The 20,796-nt window shown below is 55.3% G+C and overlaps 5 protein-coding genes across 5 annotated transcripts; 2 read left to right on the plus strand and 3 right to left on the minus strand.

Annotated features, from left to right (window-relative positions):
* Positions 1-6,884: 6,884 nt before the first annotated feature.
* BGZ61DRAFT_338048 (dual specificity phosphatase) lies at positions 6,885-9,329 on the plus strand (the record flags this gene model as incomplete). Its single annotated transcript, XM_046239089.1, has 2 exons — positions 6,885-8,826; positions 8,893-9,329. 2 exons carry the CDS (start codon positions 6,885-6,887, stop codon positions 9,327-9,329), a joined length of 2,379 nt encoding a protein of 792 aa, XP_046112552.1.
* Positions 9,330-10,058: 729 nt separating this feature from the next.
* BGZ61DRAFT_438960 (UDP-Glc/Gal endoplasmic reticulum nucleotide sugar transporter) lies at positions 10,059-11,797 on the minus strand. The gene is made up of 3 exons (XM_046244305.1): positions 11,385-11,797; positions 10,511-11,304; positions 10,059-10,446 (listed from the first exon to the last, which is right to left on the minus strand). Exons 1-3 carry the CDS (start codon positions 11,597-11,599, stop codon positions 10,211-10,213), a joined length of 1,245 nt encoding a protein of 414 aa, XP_046112553.1. The 5' UTR covers positions 11,600-11,797; the 3' UTR covers positions 10,059-10,210.
* A 1,165-nt stretch (positions 11,798-12,962) lies between these two features.
* BGZ61DRAFT_488950 (uncharacterized protein) lies at positions 12,963-14,233 on the minus strand (the record flags this gene model as incomplete). The annotated part of the gene is made up of 3 exons (XM_046250166.1): positions 12,963-13,100; positions 13,173-13,765; positions 13,834-14,233. 3 exons carry the CDS (start codon positions 14,231-14,233, stop codon positions 12,963-12,965), a joined length of 1,131 nt encoding a protein of 376 aa, XP_046112554.1.
* A 1,049-nt stretch (positions 14,234-15,282) lies between these two features.
* Positions 15,283-16,135, plus strand: BGZ61DRAFT_22282 (uncharacterized protein). Its single transcript, XM_046238120.1, has 2 exons — positions 15,283-15,893; positions 15,955-16,135. The coding sequence occupies exon 1, from the start codon at positions 15,395-15,397 to the stop codon at positions 15,866-15,868; it is 474 nt and encodes a 157-aa protein (XP_046112555.1). The 5' UTR covers positions 15,283-15,394; the 3' UTR covers positions 15,869-15,893; positions 15,955-16,135.
* A 1,828-nt stretch (positions 16,136-17,963) lies between these two features.
* On the minus strand, positions 17,964-20,597 carry BGZ61DRAFT_438965 (uncharacterized protein). Its single transcript, XM_046244306.1, has one exon. It carries the CDS (start codon positions 20,396-20,398, stop codon positions 18,233-18,235), a length of 2,166 nt encoding a protein of 721 aa, XP_046112556.1. The 5' UTR covers positions 20,399-20,597; the 3' UTR covers positions 17,964-18,232.
* Between the last annotated feature and the right edge of the window lie 199 nt (positions 20,598-20,796).

Below are 20,796 nucleotides of genomic sequence, written 5' to 3' on the forward strand. Positions count from 1 at the left end.
CCTATCACGCCGGACAATCTGCGTGACCCCTATTCTGGTAAAGCCGCCTACCTAGGTAAGTCAGCTGCGGACTATGTACATCATTTCACACCCTCATCCTCTAACCAACTTGCGAGGCCAATCTTCAAACGCCTTGGTCGCCATGGTGGGGGTTTCACTACGGAAAAGAAAAGAAAAAGGAAAGAAGAAAAAAATCTATAGAAGTCTTTCTCGCAGCAGCCATCGTGGCTGACGGCAGGGCAAGTACTTAGTGCGTGTGCCCTCCTGCAAGATCCATCGATGCCATCGAGCTCCAAACCACGCACGATGGCTCCGTGTAATCGCTCCGTGCACCTCATACATAAAAGACGTTTGTGCATTTGCGGGAATCGCTCCGTAGTTCATGTGGAGATGCAAACTCCCCCCAGCAACCCATCACACGTGGCTAACCGTCCCAAGGGGGAAGTTTCTAGGGTTCACAACGGGTCTCTAGACCATTGACTCTAATTAAACCAATCCTCACTTCGACCGAGCTTCTCTTCTGGCCTGATTACGGGCGTCCAACGTACGTAGTCTAGCTGGCGCAATGCAGGTCCCAGGCGAATTATCGTATCTCCGTCGACTGGAGGAAACCGTTGTTGTGGTATGAACCCTGTTCGTTCCATTCACCTCGGGCATACTGTAAAATATTGAACAGGGACTAACGCTTCAAGGTCAACTAATGGGCTTATTGAGACAGCAACTAATGTTGCAACAGTGCCATCCTACCTTTTTCGGTCCCTGATCCTGCTGTCATTCCCGAATAGTCAATCCCAATTAATCGGTTTACTACTGTAGCCTTGATGGTGGAGATATCCTCCTAACCGTGCTCGGTGGCTAGAACCCGAAAACCCTTGTGAGTTCGTCATAGCTCAACCACAACCTGATGTGAATTACGCAGGCCTAGGAACAATTCAATTGTGCGGCGAAATATCCTTATCCGCTAGAAGGGGTCCGGGAACACGGCAGTGTTGTACTCCGTAGATTGGTGATGGTCAATTGCTCGGATACACCACCCGACTTTGTCGGCTACCCTATACTATCACTGCAGTATTCTCTGAAACCTCAACACTCGGGTCCAGATCTACGGTAAGAAGCAGTTAGTCTTGTTCTAGCTTGGTATACGCGGATAACTATGTTATCATGGGCATAGATTGACAACCATCGGATTAAGAACGATTGCCACAAGAAGTAATCTCACCAAAGCAGAGAGTAACATAGGTGAACAATCGGAAGAACATTTTGTGAGACCGAAGCGGACTTTGGTCTTGGTACTAACACTTATCCTGGTATTAATTACATCGCAAATGAACCAGGAGGAGTATTTTTGGTTTAATTATAATTTCCAATAAACCGAGCGCAGTTAACAGAGACGCTACGTCGATGTGCCTCCAGTAGACGTTCATGGAAAGAGGATGCACGACATGACAGGGAACATGACAGGTCTCAAAGCCGATGGACTTGTAACTGAGATGTCAATGGCTGTAACATTGCACAGTTTGATTTCCAGTTGTGTTGCGCAAGTCAAGCCACGTCCGCGACGGTAAAATACATGATATAACCACCGTGCCACTTTTGAATAGCTACCCCAGGTTACGCCGCACCATCCATGCAGCGCGGTTACAGTGCTGTCAGACCAACAGATGTCCTTCTAGGCAAACCTTTACCAGACCAGAAGCACTCACCGATACCAGTATGACACCGGGCCGAGCAGCGATGCGGTGGCCGAAGTGAATCCGGAATTCACAAGTGTGTCGACGGAGTGACAACCCGCGTTGCAGCCGGCGTGATATTCGTCTTGAAATCGGAGGATCGCAAGCAGGCTCCCAACATGCATACAAGGAAGGTATTTTCTCCAGGCGTAATAACACGTTGTTGACCTGGCCCGAGTTTCGGGATGTTCCGATACACCTGAAACTCCAAGATGGGGCCTGTTGAAACTTGCCAGACACCCCTCTTATACTTCGTCTTATACAGGAATGGTAAGAAGGCAGCTCGAGCCTGGCCGCTGCCTGGCCACCGCCCGTGGATCATGTTTGAGGATGATGGCAATGAATTTTCCGACCGGTTGGTTGCCTTGTTGTCACAGATGATGCTCGGACCATTGGTCAGGTTGTTTCCAATGTGAAGCTGAAGCAGTGCAAACTGTCTGAGCCTCGCCTGGTTTCCGGAACAACCACACCTCGTGTTACACCTTGCGCACCCAGTTTCCGGCCTACCCTGGACGCCGGCTTCCAAACCTGCTTGGCACTGTTCAAGCACGCGACCAAGAAAGTCCCGGTTGGTGGAACTTTAGGGCGAGTTGATGACTTGGCGTGAGGATGTTTTCGCCACGAGAAAGATACGAGCCACGCTTTGTGGTCACGAGCTGCCTGGAACGAGAACATGATGTGAGAATATCGTGTTTGGTCAGCATCATTCATTATGTAACTCGAAAATAGAAGAGGTATCCAGGCTTGAGTTGGATAAAAGATCCCATCTCACCACATGAACAGGAATATGACGCCTAAATATGGAAAGGTGGTAAACGCTTGTCATCTTTGCTGGGCCTGTGCAAGGCTTCGCCCCTCACAGGTCTCTTTCGGCCGAGTCGAATAACAAACTGGGATGAGTCGTGATATGAACGCAAGAGTACAGAAGCCAAATTCATCCGCGGTAATACAGGCATGGTGCATATCACGAAACAAGCGCAATGGCGGTTGTCACCGCAGACGGAATGGGAATGCAGAAATAGGATAGCCGAGCAAATAATGAATTATGAAGGACGAGGCGGGGAGGGTGATGAATACGGGTGCAAAGCGCTACGCGACCCTGTAATGGGGAATCGCGTTTCAGATCCAACGTCCATTTTTCGTCCCCGCCAGTCCAAAAACGCGTCACCCCAAATCTCATCTCCGCCCCAAGAAGGGTCCAGGGCTCCAGAACTCCAGATGCGGGAGTTTGTCCGGGGGGGGGGGGCGGGGGGGGCTTGAAGAAGCGCGGCACAGTGCCCATAATACTGCTGCGACTTTCAGGTGGCTTATTAACTCAAGGGTCAGGCGTTGTATAATTACTATACGCCCGTGGCATCTAATAGCGGACAAGCAGATGACAACCCGCGCTGCCGGCATTGGCATTGACAGGGCCAGTGCGCGGGAGGGCGGACGAACCCTGCAGCGAGATCGATTCCTGCCTGTATCGACCACCGAGGGTTAGCTTCGGGGCGGCGCGGAACTAAAAAAGGCTTCTCTTGTCGAGGTGGGCATGCTGGGTGCTGGATGCTGGGTGCTGGATGTCTCCCCTTGTTCTGAGCAATTTGATTTGCATCGATCGCCCAGCGTGCAATCTTACGTACGTGGTATGTTCGGTTACAGGGCCGGACACTCGTCTAGGCGCTGAAAGCCCGTTAGAGGCTGGAAGCAATATAATAATAGCCTTGGCGGTCAAACAATTAATGGAGCTCCTCGTACAAAGTGGCGGTTTCGTCTGTGCCACTATCGCTGTGGCTTTAGCTGATCTACCACCAGACGCGGCCCCATCCAGATGAGGCTAATGGGGAAGTGCCGCTCGGCTCCCTCTGAACTAACAATTAGTTGTCGGTCGGTCGCTCGTCAGTGACATTGGATGCAGATGGTCGTGTTTCGCCCACTTAGAATTCCCCGTTATTAGAGCGAGTGCTTCTGCATGGTAATGAGGAGCCGCCCGACCGAGCATGCGAGACACTACCAGTATGGAAGCAGGGAAGCAGTTTGATTAGTACTGCGGCGGATGACGATGAAGATGGCGACTGACGACGGGCGACTGCTGAGTTAGAGTTGCAAGACACAATCTGAGCTCAACTCCCAGGATAACGTAATTGTCCGTTGCTAATTGATCCCTGGTTTCCGTGATTCCCTGGTGGTGGATCTAACATGCTAATAATACTCGCCTTACATAGTACGCTTCCTAATAACGCGCATATGTCTCCGCGGGGTGGCTCACTCTCTGATTACTGCAGGTTAGGCATGTCCGTACGGGGTTAAGTAGGCATAAAGGTAATTAACGAATACAGCCAGGTAAGGATGGATGCAGCCCAGAGCGACGTGACGCAACACAATGCAGCGTACCTTTCGTCTGGATCACAGGCGATTTCTTCCTCGTCCAGCACAGTATTGGCGCCGCCGTTGCCACTGGAGGCGCCGTGGTGATGATGGGCGCCGTCGTGGCGCAACCAAAAACCCGGCCGAGCCACGAGGCCCAGGATGCCAGTGACCAACCAACTGCTGACCTCAGTCGCCGCCCGAGATCAGAAACCCTTGCATCTCAACCATCCTTCGGGAACCGGTAGCCTGGCTGGACCAACCAAGGCCACGCGAGCCTCGGCCTCCAGCGGTCGTTCTCGCCCCCCCGACCCTGCTCTCTGCGACGTACGTTGGTGACGGCGTGACGCTGGGTAGCAGGCCAGATGAGAGAGAGCGAACAAACCAACCAAAGGGGAGACGACGTGACGGGTCCAGCAACGACCCTCACTGATCAGGCATCTTGGGGCCGGGGCACAGGGCGTCTGACGGCACGCAGTATTAGTTGACGGTGGGAGCGGCCCCCCTCTCTTCGGCCCCCCTGCCCACCTGTGACGCCAAACGCCCGAATCACCGAACATTGGATGAGACGAGGGGACGAACGGGGGGGACAGGGGCGACGGGGTACCGGGGGAGGGTCAGCCAGCGCTGTTGAGCCTGTTGGAGCATCCCTGCCCTGATCTGGCTGCGAGTCTGGCTTGGACGAGCGGCACCCGGCAACCGGTTCAGGACGGTAGCGATCTGTGTTCGTCTGTCGATGAGTCCGAAGCGAAGCGAGGCGAAGGCGAAGTCGTCGAGGGTGTTTCATTGACAGACGACGTGTTGTTTCGTCTCACTCAGACTCGGGCGAAGGTGGCGATGTCCTCGACGGAGAGAGTGAGACTATTCTGCTCAACGGAATTCCTTCTTCCCTCGATCCTGGCTCTCCTCCTTCACAGCACTCGGACATCTGCCAGTCCGTCCCCTCGAGGACCATCAGTGGACGCCCATCGCACAGTGCTCAGATGTATCTGCTGACGGAGCACTCGCGCGCCGGAGGGTTAAATTTAAACCCTCCAACTCTCCACCCTCGTCCCTCCCCGCCCCCTGTAATTCCGAATCCCAAATTTGGTTTCGCGACCGTGATTGGCCAGGCGTAAGCGCCTACCGTGCTGCGCATGCTCTATATTTAGCCTCGACCTGTTTCGCACCGCACCCCTGCCGGTCGCGGGCCAGTGAGGACGCGGCGCGACGCAGCAGAGGCACAGAGGGCCGCAGATGGTCTAACCGGGAAGGGAAACAGGGGGTGGTCAGTGGCCCCTCGTAGCGCTGCATTCGAAAAAAGCTGGCCCCCCAGCCTCTAGTTTAGTGGTCTCTCGGTCTCGAAGTCCCCCAAGTCCCCAAGTCCCCGGTTTCCCAATTCCCAATTCCTCCTTCAGTTGGCCACTTCGGCTGACTGCCTCAGCTGGCTTCAGCAGTGCTTGTTGGCCCAGTTGCCAGGCCAAAGGCAAAGCGCGGACCCCTGTTTTCGGCTCGCTGGGCTTAGAGCGCCCTCCCTCTCTGGGTCTGTGGTGTATCTTGTGTGCTATTATGTGCTCTGTGCTGTGACCTGGCCTGGCACCGGGTCCGGGGTTTGGGCCTGGGTCTGGGTCTAGGTGACTCTCGTCACCTGTCGCCCTGTCGCCTATCCCGAGACGACGTCCTGCCTGGCCCAGCTCCCGTCGCTTGCTGTGCTGCCGGTGAATCGCTGGCTGCAGTTGGTTCAGGTTAGTTTTGGGTGCCGCCGTTGCTGTGTCGGTCGGTTCCTCAGCGCTTCAACTCGAACTCGCTCGGGGTTTGGGACGCCCCTCCCACAGTAACCCGAGAACACACAGTAACGCCCCGCGTACAGCACAGTACAGCGCCTCCACTCCCCCAAGTACCCTGTGCCTCCACTACTGCGTACGCTGCGCGGTGCCCTGTGTGGCCCAGCGCCCAGCGCCCAGCGCCCAGTTCCCAGTTCCCAACTCCCAGCGTCCAGTGCCTGCCTTGCTAACCCACCTAGTTAGTCGCCCACCCCCAGCGTCTGTTTTGTCCTACCCTGTCTGCCCTGTCCTGTTACCAGCCAAACTCAATCCAATCCCAGGCGCCCTCGTCTCTCTTCTCTTCTCTTCCTCATTCTCACTTCCTCCATCCTCTTCCTCCCTTCTTCCTTTCCACGACGCCCAAACCTCCCCAAGAGTCGATCTCCCCAAGGGAATCATGATCCCGTTGTTATAACGGCGCCACACCCAGCCCTGCAGCCGCTCTCCTTCGCATGGTCTTCCCGAGGCGCCGATTCTTTGTCTCACCTCGTTTCTGGGATCCGTCCGTGTTCCTCCCTGCCACACGCTCGGCCCGACGACAATAGCTTCTCGCCTGTTTCTCGTCGCATCCCGTTCTTCTTCTTCTCCTACCAAGAATCGCCCTTTCCGCTCTGAGCGAGGCTCCCTTCTCTCCTTCGCACCACCCCGACCGACGCCCCAAGGGTTCCCCAATACCCATTCTCAACCGACACTGCTATCCTCGCATACCTCAGTGACAGGATCCAGCTGCGCTGTCCACCCACTCGAACCGACTCTCGATCGGATCGCCGTCCGCGAAGCCACTCCTTCTCCCGGTTCGACTTCTTTCCCGTCGCCCTTCTCAAACATAACTTTATAATTCCAAACGATACTGTCCCCGGTGGAAAGTACCGTGGTCAACTGAGACGACCAGCCAATCCCAGGAACTGTACCCTCCAGAGTGACACCCCTCCGGAGCGACGCCATCTCAACCACCACAGATTCCTACAACAACCACACCCACACCTCCGCACCGCGTCTTGTCGTCATGCCTTCAGCGACAGATCGGAGAGTGTACGAGGATCAAATACCCTCTTTTATGACCGTGTTTGATCTGGATGCCGAAACCATGGCCGATCAAGAAACCGTCACCCTTGTGGACCCTAAGTTCGCCGGCATGGAGTCTAAGGCGCCTGGGCTCATGAACCCTTCTCAGCAACACCCTTTCCGCACGGCCATGATTCCTACGGATCCAACCCACAAACACCACGAAAGCACCTCCACTCAGATGTCAGAGTCGACCGACTCTTCTCCCACGACGACGCTGTCCACAACCGACTCAGCTTCTCTCTCGGACCCTTCTCCGTCCTCATCTCCCGACTCCCCCGTCAACCTCATCCCTTTGAGCAGCTTCCCCGCGACTACCTTTGGCAACCTCTCTAGCAACACTGCCAGCATCTCAAACAACCTTAACTTGCCGGGCCCCCCACGCCTGCAGCGGCCTATGACTTCGCCTTCACCACGCCGGGCGCGGAACATGAAGGGTCTCTCCATTCAGCCCCCATTCGCAACTTCGACGACAACAACGGTGTCTTTAGTATCGGAACCTTCTTCTCCATCCTTCATCAAGCCCATGATACCTGCCATGAAGCGAAAGCCGAGTCAGTTGAGTCTTAAGACTAATACCTCCGATTTCATCTCCAAGACTACGCTCGAGATTCCTGCGTCACCAGCAATGCCCCCGATGTTGCAGCGCCGTGCCCTCAAGCATTCAACGTCATCTCCTCACATGCTGTCTGGTCTCAAGTCAACCACCTTTGGTCCAGCAGGCGGCATGACTTTCCCCAAGGTTTTAGAACGCAACGAATCGGGTCTGTCTGAGGTTCTGCGACCAATGAAGTCGAGTATGAAGATGTCGTTTGATGCCGTGATTACGGAGGAGGAATCACCCATCAAGACTCAATTGGCCAACCGATCAGAGCTAGAGCCGTTCCAGGAGAACGAGAATAACGAGGACCTAAAGACTCCAGGTTATCCCGACGGACCCATTGCTATCTATGGCGACAACGTTTTCCTCTACCTGGAACCCACGGCTGAGGAAGCATCCCGCTTTGACGTGGTAATTAACGTCGCCCGCGAGGTTAAAAACCCCTTTGAGATTCGAAAGGCCGCCCAGGAGTACCAGACAAGACTCAACCAATTCCGACAACCCACGCCTGAGGAAGAAAGCCCCATCCCTGACACCGCTGTGTCAACCGCTAGCTTTTCTACGGCCTTCGAGTACCCCCTTGCTGAGGACTCGATCGAAACACCGACCACCCCGAAGGCATTCTCCTTCAAGGACCCGGAATACATTCACATACCCTGGGACCACAATACCGATATTGCACCGGATCTAATGAGATTGTGCGACACCATTGAAAACCGGACCAAAGAGGGCAAGAAGGTGCTTATCCATTGCCAGCAGGGCGCTAGCCGCTCTGCCAGCCTCATCATCGCCTACGGCCTATACCAGAAACCCGAAATGACAGTCAACGATGCTTATTATGCAGCACAAGCTAAGAGCAGATGGATCAGTCCCAACATGAAACTCATGTACTCATTGCAGGATTTCCAGAAGGAGATGTCAACAAAGCGATCATCCCCACCCTCATTCCGACCTCGTACTGGAAGAAGCCCAACAAAGCACCGATTGACACTTTCGGCCGATGCCATTGAAATCAACCCTAAAGAGCCGAAAACTGCGCCTCTGCCCGAGACGGATGACCGATCCAACGAGGCAAGCCCTGGACAAAGCCCCAACCGACTGAGAGGGAACTCGACACCAGGTCCTCGACCAGCAGTCTCGCCAGGTCCAGCCTCAGCACCACCCAACTACACATGGGCGGAGGAAATCGAGCAAAAGACCGAGGAACGTTTGAACCCTTTCAAGTTGGGTGAGTTGCCTGCACGACCGAAATCCGGCCATGGCAGGCCCCATCCAACTCTGGGTTTCCCTCCAACCTTGGCTGAGTCTCCGATTCCAGCTCCAAGCCTCGCTCCGGCTGCAAGTCTAGCACCAGGTCCAGTGTTGAATCCATGGTCTAAACCGCCTCCGTCACCTGGATTCTCCTCGCCTGCGAACTTCGGGTTTCAAACCTTGTCATATCCCCGATTTAGCGAGCAGCCAGTTGGCAAGTTGGTATTATTCGACGAGCCTGTCGAAAGGACCATTTCCATCCCCGGTGGATATCCTGAAGATGATGAGGCTCTCATGTCTCCTCGGGTCGAAACGATGACCAAAAACCCACTTCACTCTTACCCCGATCCACCTAGTATGCGATTCGTCGAGTGTCCCCCAACACCAAGCGAGGGCCTCTTCTCACCCCGAGCTGGCATGTTTCCCCGGGATCCATTCTCGTCGTTCGTGGGACCTCAACCTGTGTCGGATCCTCGAAGTCCTCCCACCATGGGAGAGGCGCCGATTGTGCGTTCGATCGACGACTTGTTATGATGAAGAGGTCACGATGCATGGCTGGCCTTACAGACGCCTAAAGGCTATCATGGTAAAGAGCTACATATTGGTTCTTCGCTTCCAGTATCTGACATTCGCCTCTTTTATTCGCTACATAACCGGCAATTTTCGACCACATTCTTACACGGCATTTTCAGGGCGTTCTTGCTACAGGGGGGACATACCACTTGTGCATCATCCAGCAGGCACTCGAGCCTCGACGATCTCGAAACATTGACGTACGATGATACGTATTCAACTAAAATTCCTTTTGTCGCCACTACCCAATCAATCGTTTATATTCGACACCACCCATCTACTCTCGTTTCTCTTTCAACAAAGCACAGCGCACGGCGTCGAACGGTGCAGCCCATGGTGTCAACATGTTGTTGACCCAACTAGTGTAATTTAGACGATGGCCTGTCTTCACTTCTGTTTTTTTTCTCTATGTCTTTGGTTCGTGCTGCGCTTGGACTACAAAACGGAGTGGCGTATGGGTAGCTTAGGAAGCTGCTCAGTTTTGATTCAGACGGCGAGGGGGATAGTGGGCAGCAGGGGAAGTCAAGGAAACTCCATGGCAAATGGGGAAGACAACTGCTATCTTGGGTTATAGCAGGGAGTTTGGAAGCAAAGGGATTCTTATACCTATGGTGGAGATTCGGTCTGCAGATGTGATTAAATAATCGCATGAAGTGAAATGGAGAAGATGTTCATCTTCACATTAAATGTGTGCATTTCCGTGATCTGACTTGTCGGTATCTTTGAATGTTGACTTTCTGTGCTATGTTTATAAACAAAATCATATAGATTCACACCCAACGCCATCTTTTTGTGCGTCATCTTTCTAGTCATGCATTTGTCTCCCGTTCCGTCCGTAGCGTCTATAGATTCTTTTTCCCACCCCCAGCCGCCTTCTTGGCCGCCTCCTTGGCAATCTTCTCCTGGCGCGCAATGCCAGCCTCGACCCCGATACCGCCAAAGACCAGGGCGACGCCTAGCCACTGCATCTGGGTGAGGCGGTGGCCGAAGGCGAGGACGGACAGGATCATGGTGAACATCTTGCGGGTGACGGTGACGGTGACGAGGAGTACCGAGGAGAAAGTAGAGAGGGTGTAGACTGGTAGGGGACATGTTAGATTGCGAAATGGAGATGGCAGAAAGTGGAGATGGGGATAACTTACAGATGAAGACCTGGCCGACGGCGCCGCACGCCGCGAAGCCCAGGACGTCCTTCCACACGGCCGGGTACCGGCTCATGAAGTCCAGTGCAGCCGTGAGCTCGCCAGCACTGCCAGCGACATCCATGCCAAACCACTCGCCGAGACCGGTGGCAACGAGCCAGGGGCTCAGGATTAGGTATGCGCCGGTGACGAGGGTGCTCATCATGTTGTTGGCGCACATCATCTGTGGTCCCGAGTATGGCCGGAACGACTGGAAGATGTAGTCCTGAGTGCTGTTGGTCAGGCCGTCGAAGAGCAGGTTGATGCCGAGCAGGAGAAGGCCCCAGGCGGTGCTGGCGTCGTCGGCGCGGGCCGACTTCTTGCTCTTCTTGCCCGAGTGCAGCGTGAAGACGGCGACGCCGAGGGTGACGGCGGCAACAACGAGGTACTTGTACAGCGGGTAGCGCTTGCGGAAGATGGTGATGTGCAGGAACATGACGGGCAGCAGCTTGCAGCTCTTGGCGAGCAGGAAGGTGATGTAGTCGAGGTGGGCGAGGCTGGCGTAGCCGAAGGGGCTGGCCAGGCTGCTGGTGACGGCTACGAGAGCGAGGGGAGCGAGGATGCGCTGGGACGGGATGATGGGTGCGATGCTGGCGCCGGTGGGCGTCGACGCGACGAGGTATACGGCGCCGACCGTTGCGGCGAAGACGGACTGGATCGTGTTGAGGAAGACGGGGAAGTGCCACACCTCAGGCGCGTCGGCCGGGCCGTAATGTGTCGTCGTGAGCTTCTCCTGGAGGTACGCCCACGTCAGGCTATGACAGGCTGCCCGTTAGCATCTGGATTGCCGCTGGTTGTATTGCGACGTAGCCGCAGCAGAGGATCATGGACTTACAACGAAGCATAGATGCCCGCGACAGCAACGACAAGTTGCACAACACCTGCTTCGGGCTTCTCATGCGCCGCGTCCGTCTTGGCCGTCGCCGGATGGCCATTGGCCATCTTGTCCCCCTTGCCGCTGCCATTGGTATCCTCCCAGGTCGCCGTAGTCTTGTTGAAGAACTCGGATGACGCTTCGCGCTTGATCGCCGGTTGCTTGGTTCGAGCCATGGTGTTTGAAGGGTATCACGCAAGTCGCGAACAATGATAGGAAGTAGGAAATGACAGACAAGTGTCCCAAACAAAAGGTGGTCAAAGTAATGGCGCAACGCTAGAAGAGAGCGACAGGAAAGGTAGGAGTGAAGGAAATGAGATCGCACCAAAGCAAGGTTCGTTTAAGTTCGCTGAGTTGCCATCATGAAACTTGACAGTTGGCTTCATTACCCTAGCCGTCAAGGGACATACAGGACCCTGAGGCTGAGGACCAAATCAGATCGAACCCCACCAGCTGCGCCACAATACTTGGCGGTGCTCGCTGTGGCGCTTCTCATGCAGCTCCATTCTCAAACGTCGTCACAGCAGGCAGGGAAAAAGGCACCATCACTGGAATTTGGCAACTAAATTATGCCCAAATAGTTTTATTTTTGTGGCTCTTCGTTCCTAACTAGATACACTCCCAGCAAGACATCCTACCCCGAAATCTGGATACGATATTGCAAGCCATAGCATGGGTGTGAAGCGGCAAGGAACAAGTTTGAGGGGGTGAGGTGAGCGTTGAGAATAAGGGGGATGGGGTATGTAAGAGCGATACGTGGTTCGGGATTATGTGAGCGGTAACGTCGGTAGGCGCAGGTCGCGTGGGTGTGTCGAATTCCGAGGTTGTAAGAGAGAAAGCCGGTTGCGCGTGGGGAATGGGTGGGGAACGTGTCGTAAGGATTGAGTAGAGATTCAAGGCAGAAGACCACGATGTGCCCTTCTCGACCCCTGAAAGGAATGCGCTGTCCCGAGCATCACCGGCTCTTTTGGTATTTTTTTTGGTCATTAAGCCCCAGCCATCTCGGTCAAATCCGAAATGGTGCCATCAGTCGTTAGAAGGAGTACTGTGCCATGTCGGAGAGTCATGAAACAGTATCCCGTCATGAGAAGGAGGGTGCCGCGAGAGTTTAGTCGAGAGGATTTGATACAGACGGTTTGCCACATGGCAAGGATAGCGATGCATCGCACCGTCACCAAAGGGGGTGAGTTCGGTCAAATTGGGGGGTGATGAGGCGATATCAAGAAGAAGGGCAGCGAGGCAAGCAATGACCGCAGGTTGTGTCATTGAAGGCTCGCGCCAGCGGCGTTGTTGCGATAGGAATGAGAAGGAGAACAGACAGGAAAAAGAGAACGGCGTTGAGATGATGCTGTTTGGCGGGGGGAGGGGAGGGAGTGCTCGTCGTTACATCGTCTGGTATCATCCACGGAGAAAACAGAAGCCTTGCGGCAAGCCAGATCTGGAACTGCCCAGGTCGTTGTTGCCAAACCCGACCTCAGCAAGTCGCATGGAACATGCGAAGCAAAACTCAACTAGACGGTTAGCCGGGCTAGGCGGCGCCTACTCGGTGTCCTGGATCTGACTTCGGCGCATCTTCTCGGCTTCGAGGTTCTCGTATAAGAGGAACAGCGCCGATTCGTTGGCCTTGGCAGTGCCCATGATGGTGAACATTCGCTCGCCAGTCTCATCATGGGGAGCCTAAAGTGTGATTTCTGTTAGATTACGATGGTTCTCCGTTTGTCAATCTTTCGCTGGGTAGAAACAACTTGCCTTGGCAATGGAGATGCGGGCGCCAGACGTCTTGCGGATCTCGCTAATCTTGCTACCAGCGCGTCCGATGATGCAACCCACCATGTCCGCAGGGATGCTGATGTTTTGCGTTTGGATCTCTTCACCGTTCTCATCGTGGGTAGGAGGTCCTCGAATGGCAGCGTCAGAATCAGAGCGGCGGTTGTAGGGCCGGCTGCTGCCGTTGCTGAAGTCGGCACCATTGCCTGTTCGCATCACACGAGGGCTACCAAATTCGCCCCTGCTTGAACCAGTGCTATATCCCACTCCGCTGGTGCTGCTACCGCCGCCAACGGTTCCGGTTGTGGCGGGCTGGGTGCGAACGACAGGGTTGTAGAGAACGGTTCCGGTACCACGCTGCCAATCATCGACCAAGCACTTGCAGATTTCCCAAATGGCCCGCTGGATTCCCTCGGGAGTACCCTGGACCTCGACTATCCTTTCGGTGGACTGAGGCAGCATCTCCTTCTGAGCAACCATGCGAACGCCCGAGGCATCCTGGATGTGCTTGATCTTCAAACCCTGCCTTCCGATGATGGTACCCATCTGGTTGTGTGAAATGAGGAGCTTGATGGCTGCACGGGAATGGTTAGTGAGACCAAGACGAGTGCATCGTTTGGGGAGTTTGTAAAGTTAGACGTACGGTGGGTGCCGTTGCTTTGGACAACACCTCCCATGCCCATGGAGGGAGCGCCCTCGAGGAGAGCACGGGCAACGATGGCGTAGGCGCGAGAGATGGCATCGCAACCACCGGTGATGGTCAGGACACGGTCATGGACGCCCTGTACCACCTTACTGACGCCAGCCTTGACACCAGTCTCATCCCTGAGGTCAGCGACGTTCTTGCCGCCCTTGCCAATGATGACACCGGCCTCCTTGGAAGACACGATGGCGCGAAGGGTCAGTTGAGCCTGGGCGTACTCCTCGTCCGTCTTAGGGGCGGGTTCGCCATCAGGTCCGAGACGGTCTTCCATGCGGAGTTGGTCCATGGGGTCGAGGAGGTCGCTGCCGTTGGAGGGGATGTTATCCTGAGGAACCGACATGTTTGTAGGTTGGTGCGATGTCGGGAGATGCGGGGTGAAGTTGTGTGTGGGAGTTGGAAAAGGCGGAGGGCGAATGTTGGACAGAGGGAGTTTTGTCCGGTAGGAAGCTGTTAGAGAGTGTCAGGTCTGCTGATGCGGAGGGGAAGCCTTGTTGTAGTGACAGCACGCGAGCACGTATGCTTGGGGCGACGACAGTGATGTGCGGCGCACAACAACTAGAGCGACGAAACACACGAGAGCGGTGCGACAACGTCCAAGCGCACTGGACAAGGAAAAAATTGGGCGGAGGGCGATTACTGACCTAGAAGTTGACGCTGGGAGAGGCGACAACACCGAGGATTGGCGGGGGAGGAGAATGGAGATGGTGGTGCGGTGCAGTGCTTTTTTTTTCCTGCGGTCGTGTTCGCGAGGCGGGATATGGCGGGGTTAGAGGGTCGCGAGCGCTGATGACGAAGAAAAGCGGCGGCGGGACGCTGTGCGGAAGGGAGGCGGAATGCGGAGGGCGAGGCGCCGAAGGAGGATTTGGTGGGTGAGTGGGGGGGGGGGGAGGAAGAACGGGGAGGGGAGAGGGAGGGGAGAGGAAGACGAGGGAGGGAAGCGGTAGATGAGGTTTTGCGAGGATGGAGAGGATGGAGGATGAGGTTGGGAGGAAGAAGAAGAGGTGGTGAGGTGAGAGACGTAAGGTGAGGTGAGTGACAGAGAATGGAAGAATGGGCCAGCGCCAGAACCATTGGCAAAGAGGAGACAGACCCAGCGAGGAGAGCATGGAGGGGGAGGGAACAGAGAGACAGAACCTACCTGGGCAGGAGGGATGCTATGACCACGCAGAGGAAAGGTCCCCACCCAGGTACTTCCCTGTACATGGCACCGCAAGCATGCAGCCATGGGAGTTCTTGGAAAAGTGACCAAAGTGCGTCCTCTCTGGCGGACCGGGTTAGAGGTACTGCGTCCTACGTGTGCCGAGCCTGCCTGATCTATGTAGCAAGTACCCTCCTCGCCTGCTCACCTCGCCTGCCTACCTAGCTACCTCTACCTATTCACCCGCCAAGCTCCAGCCCAGCCCACCTGCCGGATCACACACCCACAATCATGCCGACCTAGAACTGCGACCAGCAGTTCTCAGTGCTTCTGCCAGCACCTCGGACAGGGGAAGGTACCCAGATGGGGCTCTGCTTTTTGCTTTCCCATCTTGTGCACCAGCCAGCCGTCTCCGACGCCCGGCCGATCATCATGTGTGCGACCGCATGGCTCTTGGACCAAGTTGAACCTGCGATCATGGGCAAAGGCGGGGAACCTACCTTACACCCGCTACCGACAAAGTACCGACCTGTACACTTTCCAAGGCTCCTGGCCGTTGTGATTGTGGGAGCTGCGAAAGGATGGGCACGGGACAGGAACGGACGGCACTTGTCTACCTTATTACTTGCCCGTCTGCCGTCTTTCCAACTTTGCCTTACGTGGTACCTCCCTTCGGACGGTACCTTCTTATTACCTTTAGTACCTGCCGTCCCATGTACCTTAGCTCACACCCTCCTTGAAGCTGTCGTGTTAATGGCCAACTACTACCCCAGACGCAAAATCCCCCGAGCTTATCGCCTTGCTCTCCCTCAAAGACCCTATTTAGAACGGAGGTAACGCGAGACTGAGATGCCAGAGACAGGCAGGTATTCCCGTCGAAACTCAAAGCATTGGGCGGTATCTGAGTGATGATCAACATACAGCCCGGCCAACCATCAACAGAAGCAACAGAGCTCCCCGCACCTATCATGGTCCCATCACTCCCGGCCGAGCCGACCAGCAGTGTACCTCAAATCAGATCAAGGCAAGGTACCACGCTGGTGCAGCCAAGCATTCTAGCCCTGGCGCCTCTGCGCGGGGGCGGCGGCGCCAAGGGATGATTTGGCTGGCTGGCTGTCGCGTCTGTGTTGCCTCTCCGCGCGCCGTCGTACGTTATATGTTGTCTGTCGTACTCGGTACTCGTCCCCGCTCTCCCGTTGTCTACCGAAAGCCTGCGGACAAATGTGACGGGGGTCCAATGCCGCTTGATAGCTGTCAACATCCTTCGACCTAGGAGCCGCCTTTGGGCTGGTTTGAATGGATGTGACGAAATGTCATGCTTCCCCGCCACAAAGTGGAAGCGGTTGAGTCGGGAGATTTTCCATTTGGCGGGGCTGGTTCCAGCACCTGTCGAACGTCGATCAATCGATCTGGGCTCTGACTTCACTCAGCCATCATTGTCAGCCGCTGGGCTCTCTAGCAAGCAAAATAGTTGTATTATTTTGCTTGTTGTGGAGGCACTCCTTGCAACTCCGCCCCAGACCAGGCCTGGCTACTTGGGGCTCCCTGCATCAGCGACATTCTAAAGCCCAATGACATACTGGATTCTGCACTCGACAGTCCCATTCGTCTGTGCGACAACGCTGCCGGCACAACAGCCAGGGTTGTGGACAAGTGATTCCTTCCGAAGTTCCCAGCCTCGTCATATTTTTGCCTCTCCCCATCAAATAAACTCGCTCAATTGAGTACTAATTTACTCTGAACCTATCCCGCGGCCATCGTCACCATTGCGCATGAGCGGGTGTCCAGAAGCGCATCGGATTGGGCTCTAGACAGGACGTGCTATGGAAGGACGATCCAGTCGGCTGCGTCTAGATTGTTACAGACACTATACGCATGACAGTCGCCTCACTTTGCTTCCCGTTGGTATATGGCTTCATGCAGTGCAACCGTACTCCGGGCCCCAGCATAACTTGAGTGGCTAGGTTGGATGTGCTCTCCTCTCAGGTCCGGAATCACACGCTACCAGTACTACTATAGAGTGCCTCCCTCCTCTCCTCATGGTCTGGGTACCTCCAAGTGGCTGCAGTCTCAAGCCTGCTCCTCAGACTCGGTCACCGAGTCCAGCCTATGTCCAGGGCGGATTGGTCACTTCAAGCCCTTTCCAGGGTGGGGTAACGTCGTGGATGCTGCAGCAGTCACTTAACCATGCGCCTCAACGCATCACGATTTGGCCGGGTGGGGAGCTATGTATGCTGCGTGGTGCTTGGTCTCATGCTGGTTGGCAGAGATGCTGCTAGATTCGATGTACCTCTTGTACCTTGCCTTAGTACCGGGGACGCTACTGATTCCTGCACACCACCTTCAGCAGACACGATTATGGTCGTCAGATAATCACGGTATCGCGCAGTATTGAGCCGCTCTGGATCATTGACTGTTCATCCGCCCTTTCGTTCCGTACAAGACTTACAGTCCAGGCGCTATATGTAACGAGCTATATGACCACTGCATGGATGTTTGGGAAGGTGGAATGAGATAGCAGTAGTTGACTGGCTTGCTATAAGGAACGCAGTGAACGACGGTAACAATTAAGAAATATAGAAGTTATAGAAGACTGACTATTGGAGATTAAAATTAAGGGTTGGGTTGTACGCTCTTGTGACTGTTAGCCGGAGCTAAATTTGGTAGGTGTCTCCCATAGCCTCCTAAGCTGGCGTAGATAGAAAATGGCTTCGCCTACCTCGTGTTCCAGTTTCCATCTACAATTATTAATGGGTGGAAATGAGTCTACGGATTTGGAAAGAGAATGTGATAAACAGCCCCAACGCTCAGAACGAGAAGCTGTCGAGGAACCCTCCGTGGCTCTGGCTGGAGGTGGCCGCTCCGATCCGCCCGCCCGGACACGGACACGGCCGCAGTGGGGCTTCTGGTACAGGGTGAGCTCGCCGCGCTCTTTCCCTTGGTCGAGCTTTGGAGTGGCGAATTAGTCCTTAAGATGGTGATGAATATGTATTTCCCACTCTTGCGAGTCTATCCCCTCTCCTTCTTGTTTATTATTAAGTTCTATATCTATTTTTTTTATGCTGTTATGTAAGTGCGATAACTTAACGATATGGGGAATAAAGGCAGGGGTTGATAATCTGGACATAGGATTTGATATATATATCTGAGCCACATCTCGCCAACTTAGAGAAGTGTAGCCAGAGATCACCCACAAACTCATCATCGCTGTCGTAGCATCTGCTCATGCTCTATCCAAAAGTTCTTGCATGCTTTGTGGCCCCAGTGATCCGCCCACCACTCTCCAAAGCTGTCTTCAACCTCGATGTCGACCTTGGCCACCCGTTCCTCCCTCTTCAGCCCGCAGATGATGCACGGCTTGGGAGCTGTCGGCACCAATTTCGCCGCGTGGACCGGTATGATCTCGCTAATTTCCGGGACCCGGAGCATTGGTGCTTTGCCGGCTGCCTTGGCCGCCGCGACAGCGGACCGGAGCCGACCCACCTGGCTCCGCCACACCGCAGCAACATCAGCGGCCTCGCGGTCTTCGCGCGCCGACTGTGTCTTGTCGACGCCCGCGAGTTTCATCCCCTTGCTTCCAGCTGCGGAGATGGACATGCTCTTGGCGAGGATCTTGTCACGATGCCAGCGTTGTTTGCGGCCTGCGATGACACGCGCTGCCGTTGTCGCTAGCAGAACATAGGCCTCAAGAAAGTCAACGGCCTTGGGATCTGATAATATCCGTTGCTTGATAGATGTATTCTGGCCAGATATGGGCGTGAACAGCGCGTCGCCCGTGTTCAGGAGTTCCGGGAACACCGAAAGAATAACCGACGGGGGCGGGACGTTTGTTGGCGGAGGAGCGTCAGCACTGATCTTGGACTTGGAGGGCTGGACGTTGTCGACTGCATCCCAGTCCCAGCTCTCTGGAGGAACAGTTGAGTCAACGTCTGTTTTCTTGTCCCCTTTCTTGCTGTCGTTGGCTGGGAAGTCATCCCAAGCCCCCCATCCTTCATCTTCGTCTTTGTACTCTTCATGCTTGGCCTCGACAGCGCTGTCTAGAGTTGGCCATGCTGTAATTGGCGAGGCCGATTTGGGCCCGTCGTCCTTTGGTGCAGGACCTGTGGGCGTTTTGATGGCCAATTCGGGAAAGGGATTGCGGTCCTGGAAGGATGGGGACTTCGGTGCCTGTGGGTAGTTCATAGCCGTGGAACCAAATGAAAGCGTCCCAAGCAGTTGGCTAGGTGGCTGTTTCCCCCTGGCTGGTTGCATTGGAGGTGGAACTGGGTCATCTAGAGAAAGGAGGTCCATGGAGGGAGGAGGCGGAGATGTCTTTACGGGAGCTGGCTTCGGGAGAGCTGGTTTGGGTTGAGGCGGGGGAGAGACCGTCTCGAAGTCACCAAATTCATCATCATCTTCATCCTCATCGTCCTCGGGGATCTGAAGTTCAAAGTCCTCAGCATCGAAGAGTACATTAGGGTCGCTAGGACCCGCCTTCAGCTTCGGCTTCATTCGTTCGTTTGATTTTGTCTCCTGCGCAGCTCGTTGGGCAGACGATTGGGCCGGCCGCTGTCCCCAGGAGGTTCCGGCTGGTTGTTGTGGTAGACCACTAGTATCGACGAGGTTGTTGGACATGAGATCAAGAGTGGAAGCTCGCACAACCCGGGTCCTTGCGGGTGGCCCTTGAGTAGTTGTTGGTTGTGGAGCCGGAGCTGGAGCCGGAGCCGGGCGCTGCCATGCTATTGACGGCGAGATACTCGGAGCTGGAGTTGCAGTTTGAGTGGAACTCTGCCATGAAATTGATGGCGAGATGTTTGGAGCCGGAGTTGCAGTTGGAGTAGAGCTCTGCCATGAAATTGACGGCGAGATGCTTGGAGCTGGAGTTGCAGTTTGAACCGGGCTCTGCCATGCGATTGATGGAGAGATGCTTGGAGCTGGACCTGCAGGTTGAGCTGGATTCTGCCATGAGATTGATGACGAGATGCTTGGACTAGCTACTACAGCCGGGGCGTGGACTGGAGCATGAGAGGGACCCGTTGGCTCGGCTACCTCGAAGTCACCCCAGCCGTCATCGTCCTCCTCAATCACGATCGCAGGTTTTGCCGGAGCCGTCGGAGCCGGGGGAGCCGACACAATTCCCCACGGGCTTGTGCTCACAGGCTGGGATTGGAACACTGGCCACTGCTGCGTCGCCTGCGCGGGCTGTGCGACTACTGGGGAGGCATGGCTGGCAGTGTTGAAGAAGTCAAAGGGGTCCTTGGGCGCGGCCTGTGGCGGAGGCTGCGATTGCAAGCGAGGTTGAGTGTGAAAGGGGCTTGGCTGTGGTTGGGTTGCTGGTGGTGGGCGATCCGAGAGGTCATTGAACTCAGCAAACAGATCCGCGGACATGGTGAAGCACGGGGCGATGCATGCTTCCGGCCTCGGGGATGACGAGGCCAGCAAGATCAGTTTCTGGGTCTGCGCAGGCGGAGGAGAGAGGTTGCGAATAGCGAGGGCCAGGTCGAGGACGAGGTCGAGGTCGAGGATGCGGCTGACGAGAGGCCAACTCGAGTCGGAGAACTGCCACGAGGCTAGAGCTAGAGTGGGCAGTCCAAGATTGAGGCGCTGAGCGGGAGACGGATCCAGGCATTCTGGTGGCGTGGCCACTGGCCAGCCCCTGAATGTGGAGGCCGCAGACGCCCTGTCACCCCTAGTTGGTACCGCCCTAGATCCCTCTGGGCCCCCCTAGCAGAGTCAGTCACGGGCGCTTCCAGCGCTGGGAGCGGGGCCCGAGCTGCCTGCCCACT

This window comes from Ilyonectria robusta, assembly GCF_021365365.1.
Source record: "Ilyonectria robusta strain PMI_751 chromosome Unknown BGZ61scaffold_1, whole genome shotgun sequence".
NCBI lineage: Eukaryota > Fungi > Ascomycota > Sordariomycetes > Hypocreales > Nectriaceae > Ilyonectria > Ilyonectria robusta.

Excerpts from the sequence above, each read along its gene's own strand:
- BGZ61DRAFT_438965 (XM_046244306.1), bottom strand. The coding sequence starts at position 20,398 with ATGTCCGCGGATCTGTTTGCTGAGTTCAATGACCTCTCGGATCGCCCA.
- BGZ61DRAFT_438960 (XM_046244305.1), bottom strand. The coding sequence starts at position 11,599 with ATGGCTCGAACCAAGCAACCGGCGATCAAGCGCGAAGCGTCATCCGAG. Across the intron at positions 11,305-11,384 it reads GCGGGCATCTATGCTTCGTT|CCTGACGTGGGCGTACCTCC; the intron begins GTAAGTCCATGA and ends AGCCTGTCATAG. Across the intron at positions 10,447-10,510 it reads CGTCGGCCAGGTCTTCATCT|TCTACACCCTCTCTACTTTC; the intron begins GTAAGTTATCCC and ends GTCCCCTACCAG.
- BGZ61DRAFT_22282 (XM_046238120.1), top strand. The coding sequence starts at position 15,395 with ATGGGGCTCTGCTTTTTGCTTTCCCATCTTGTGCACCAGCCAGCCGTC.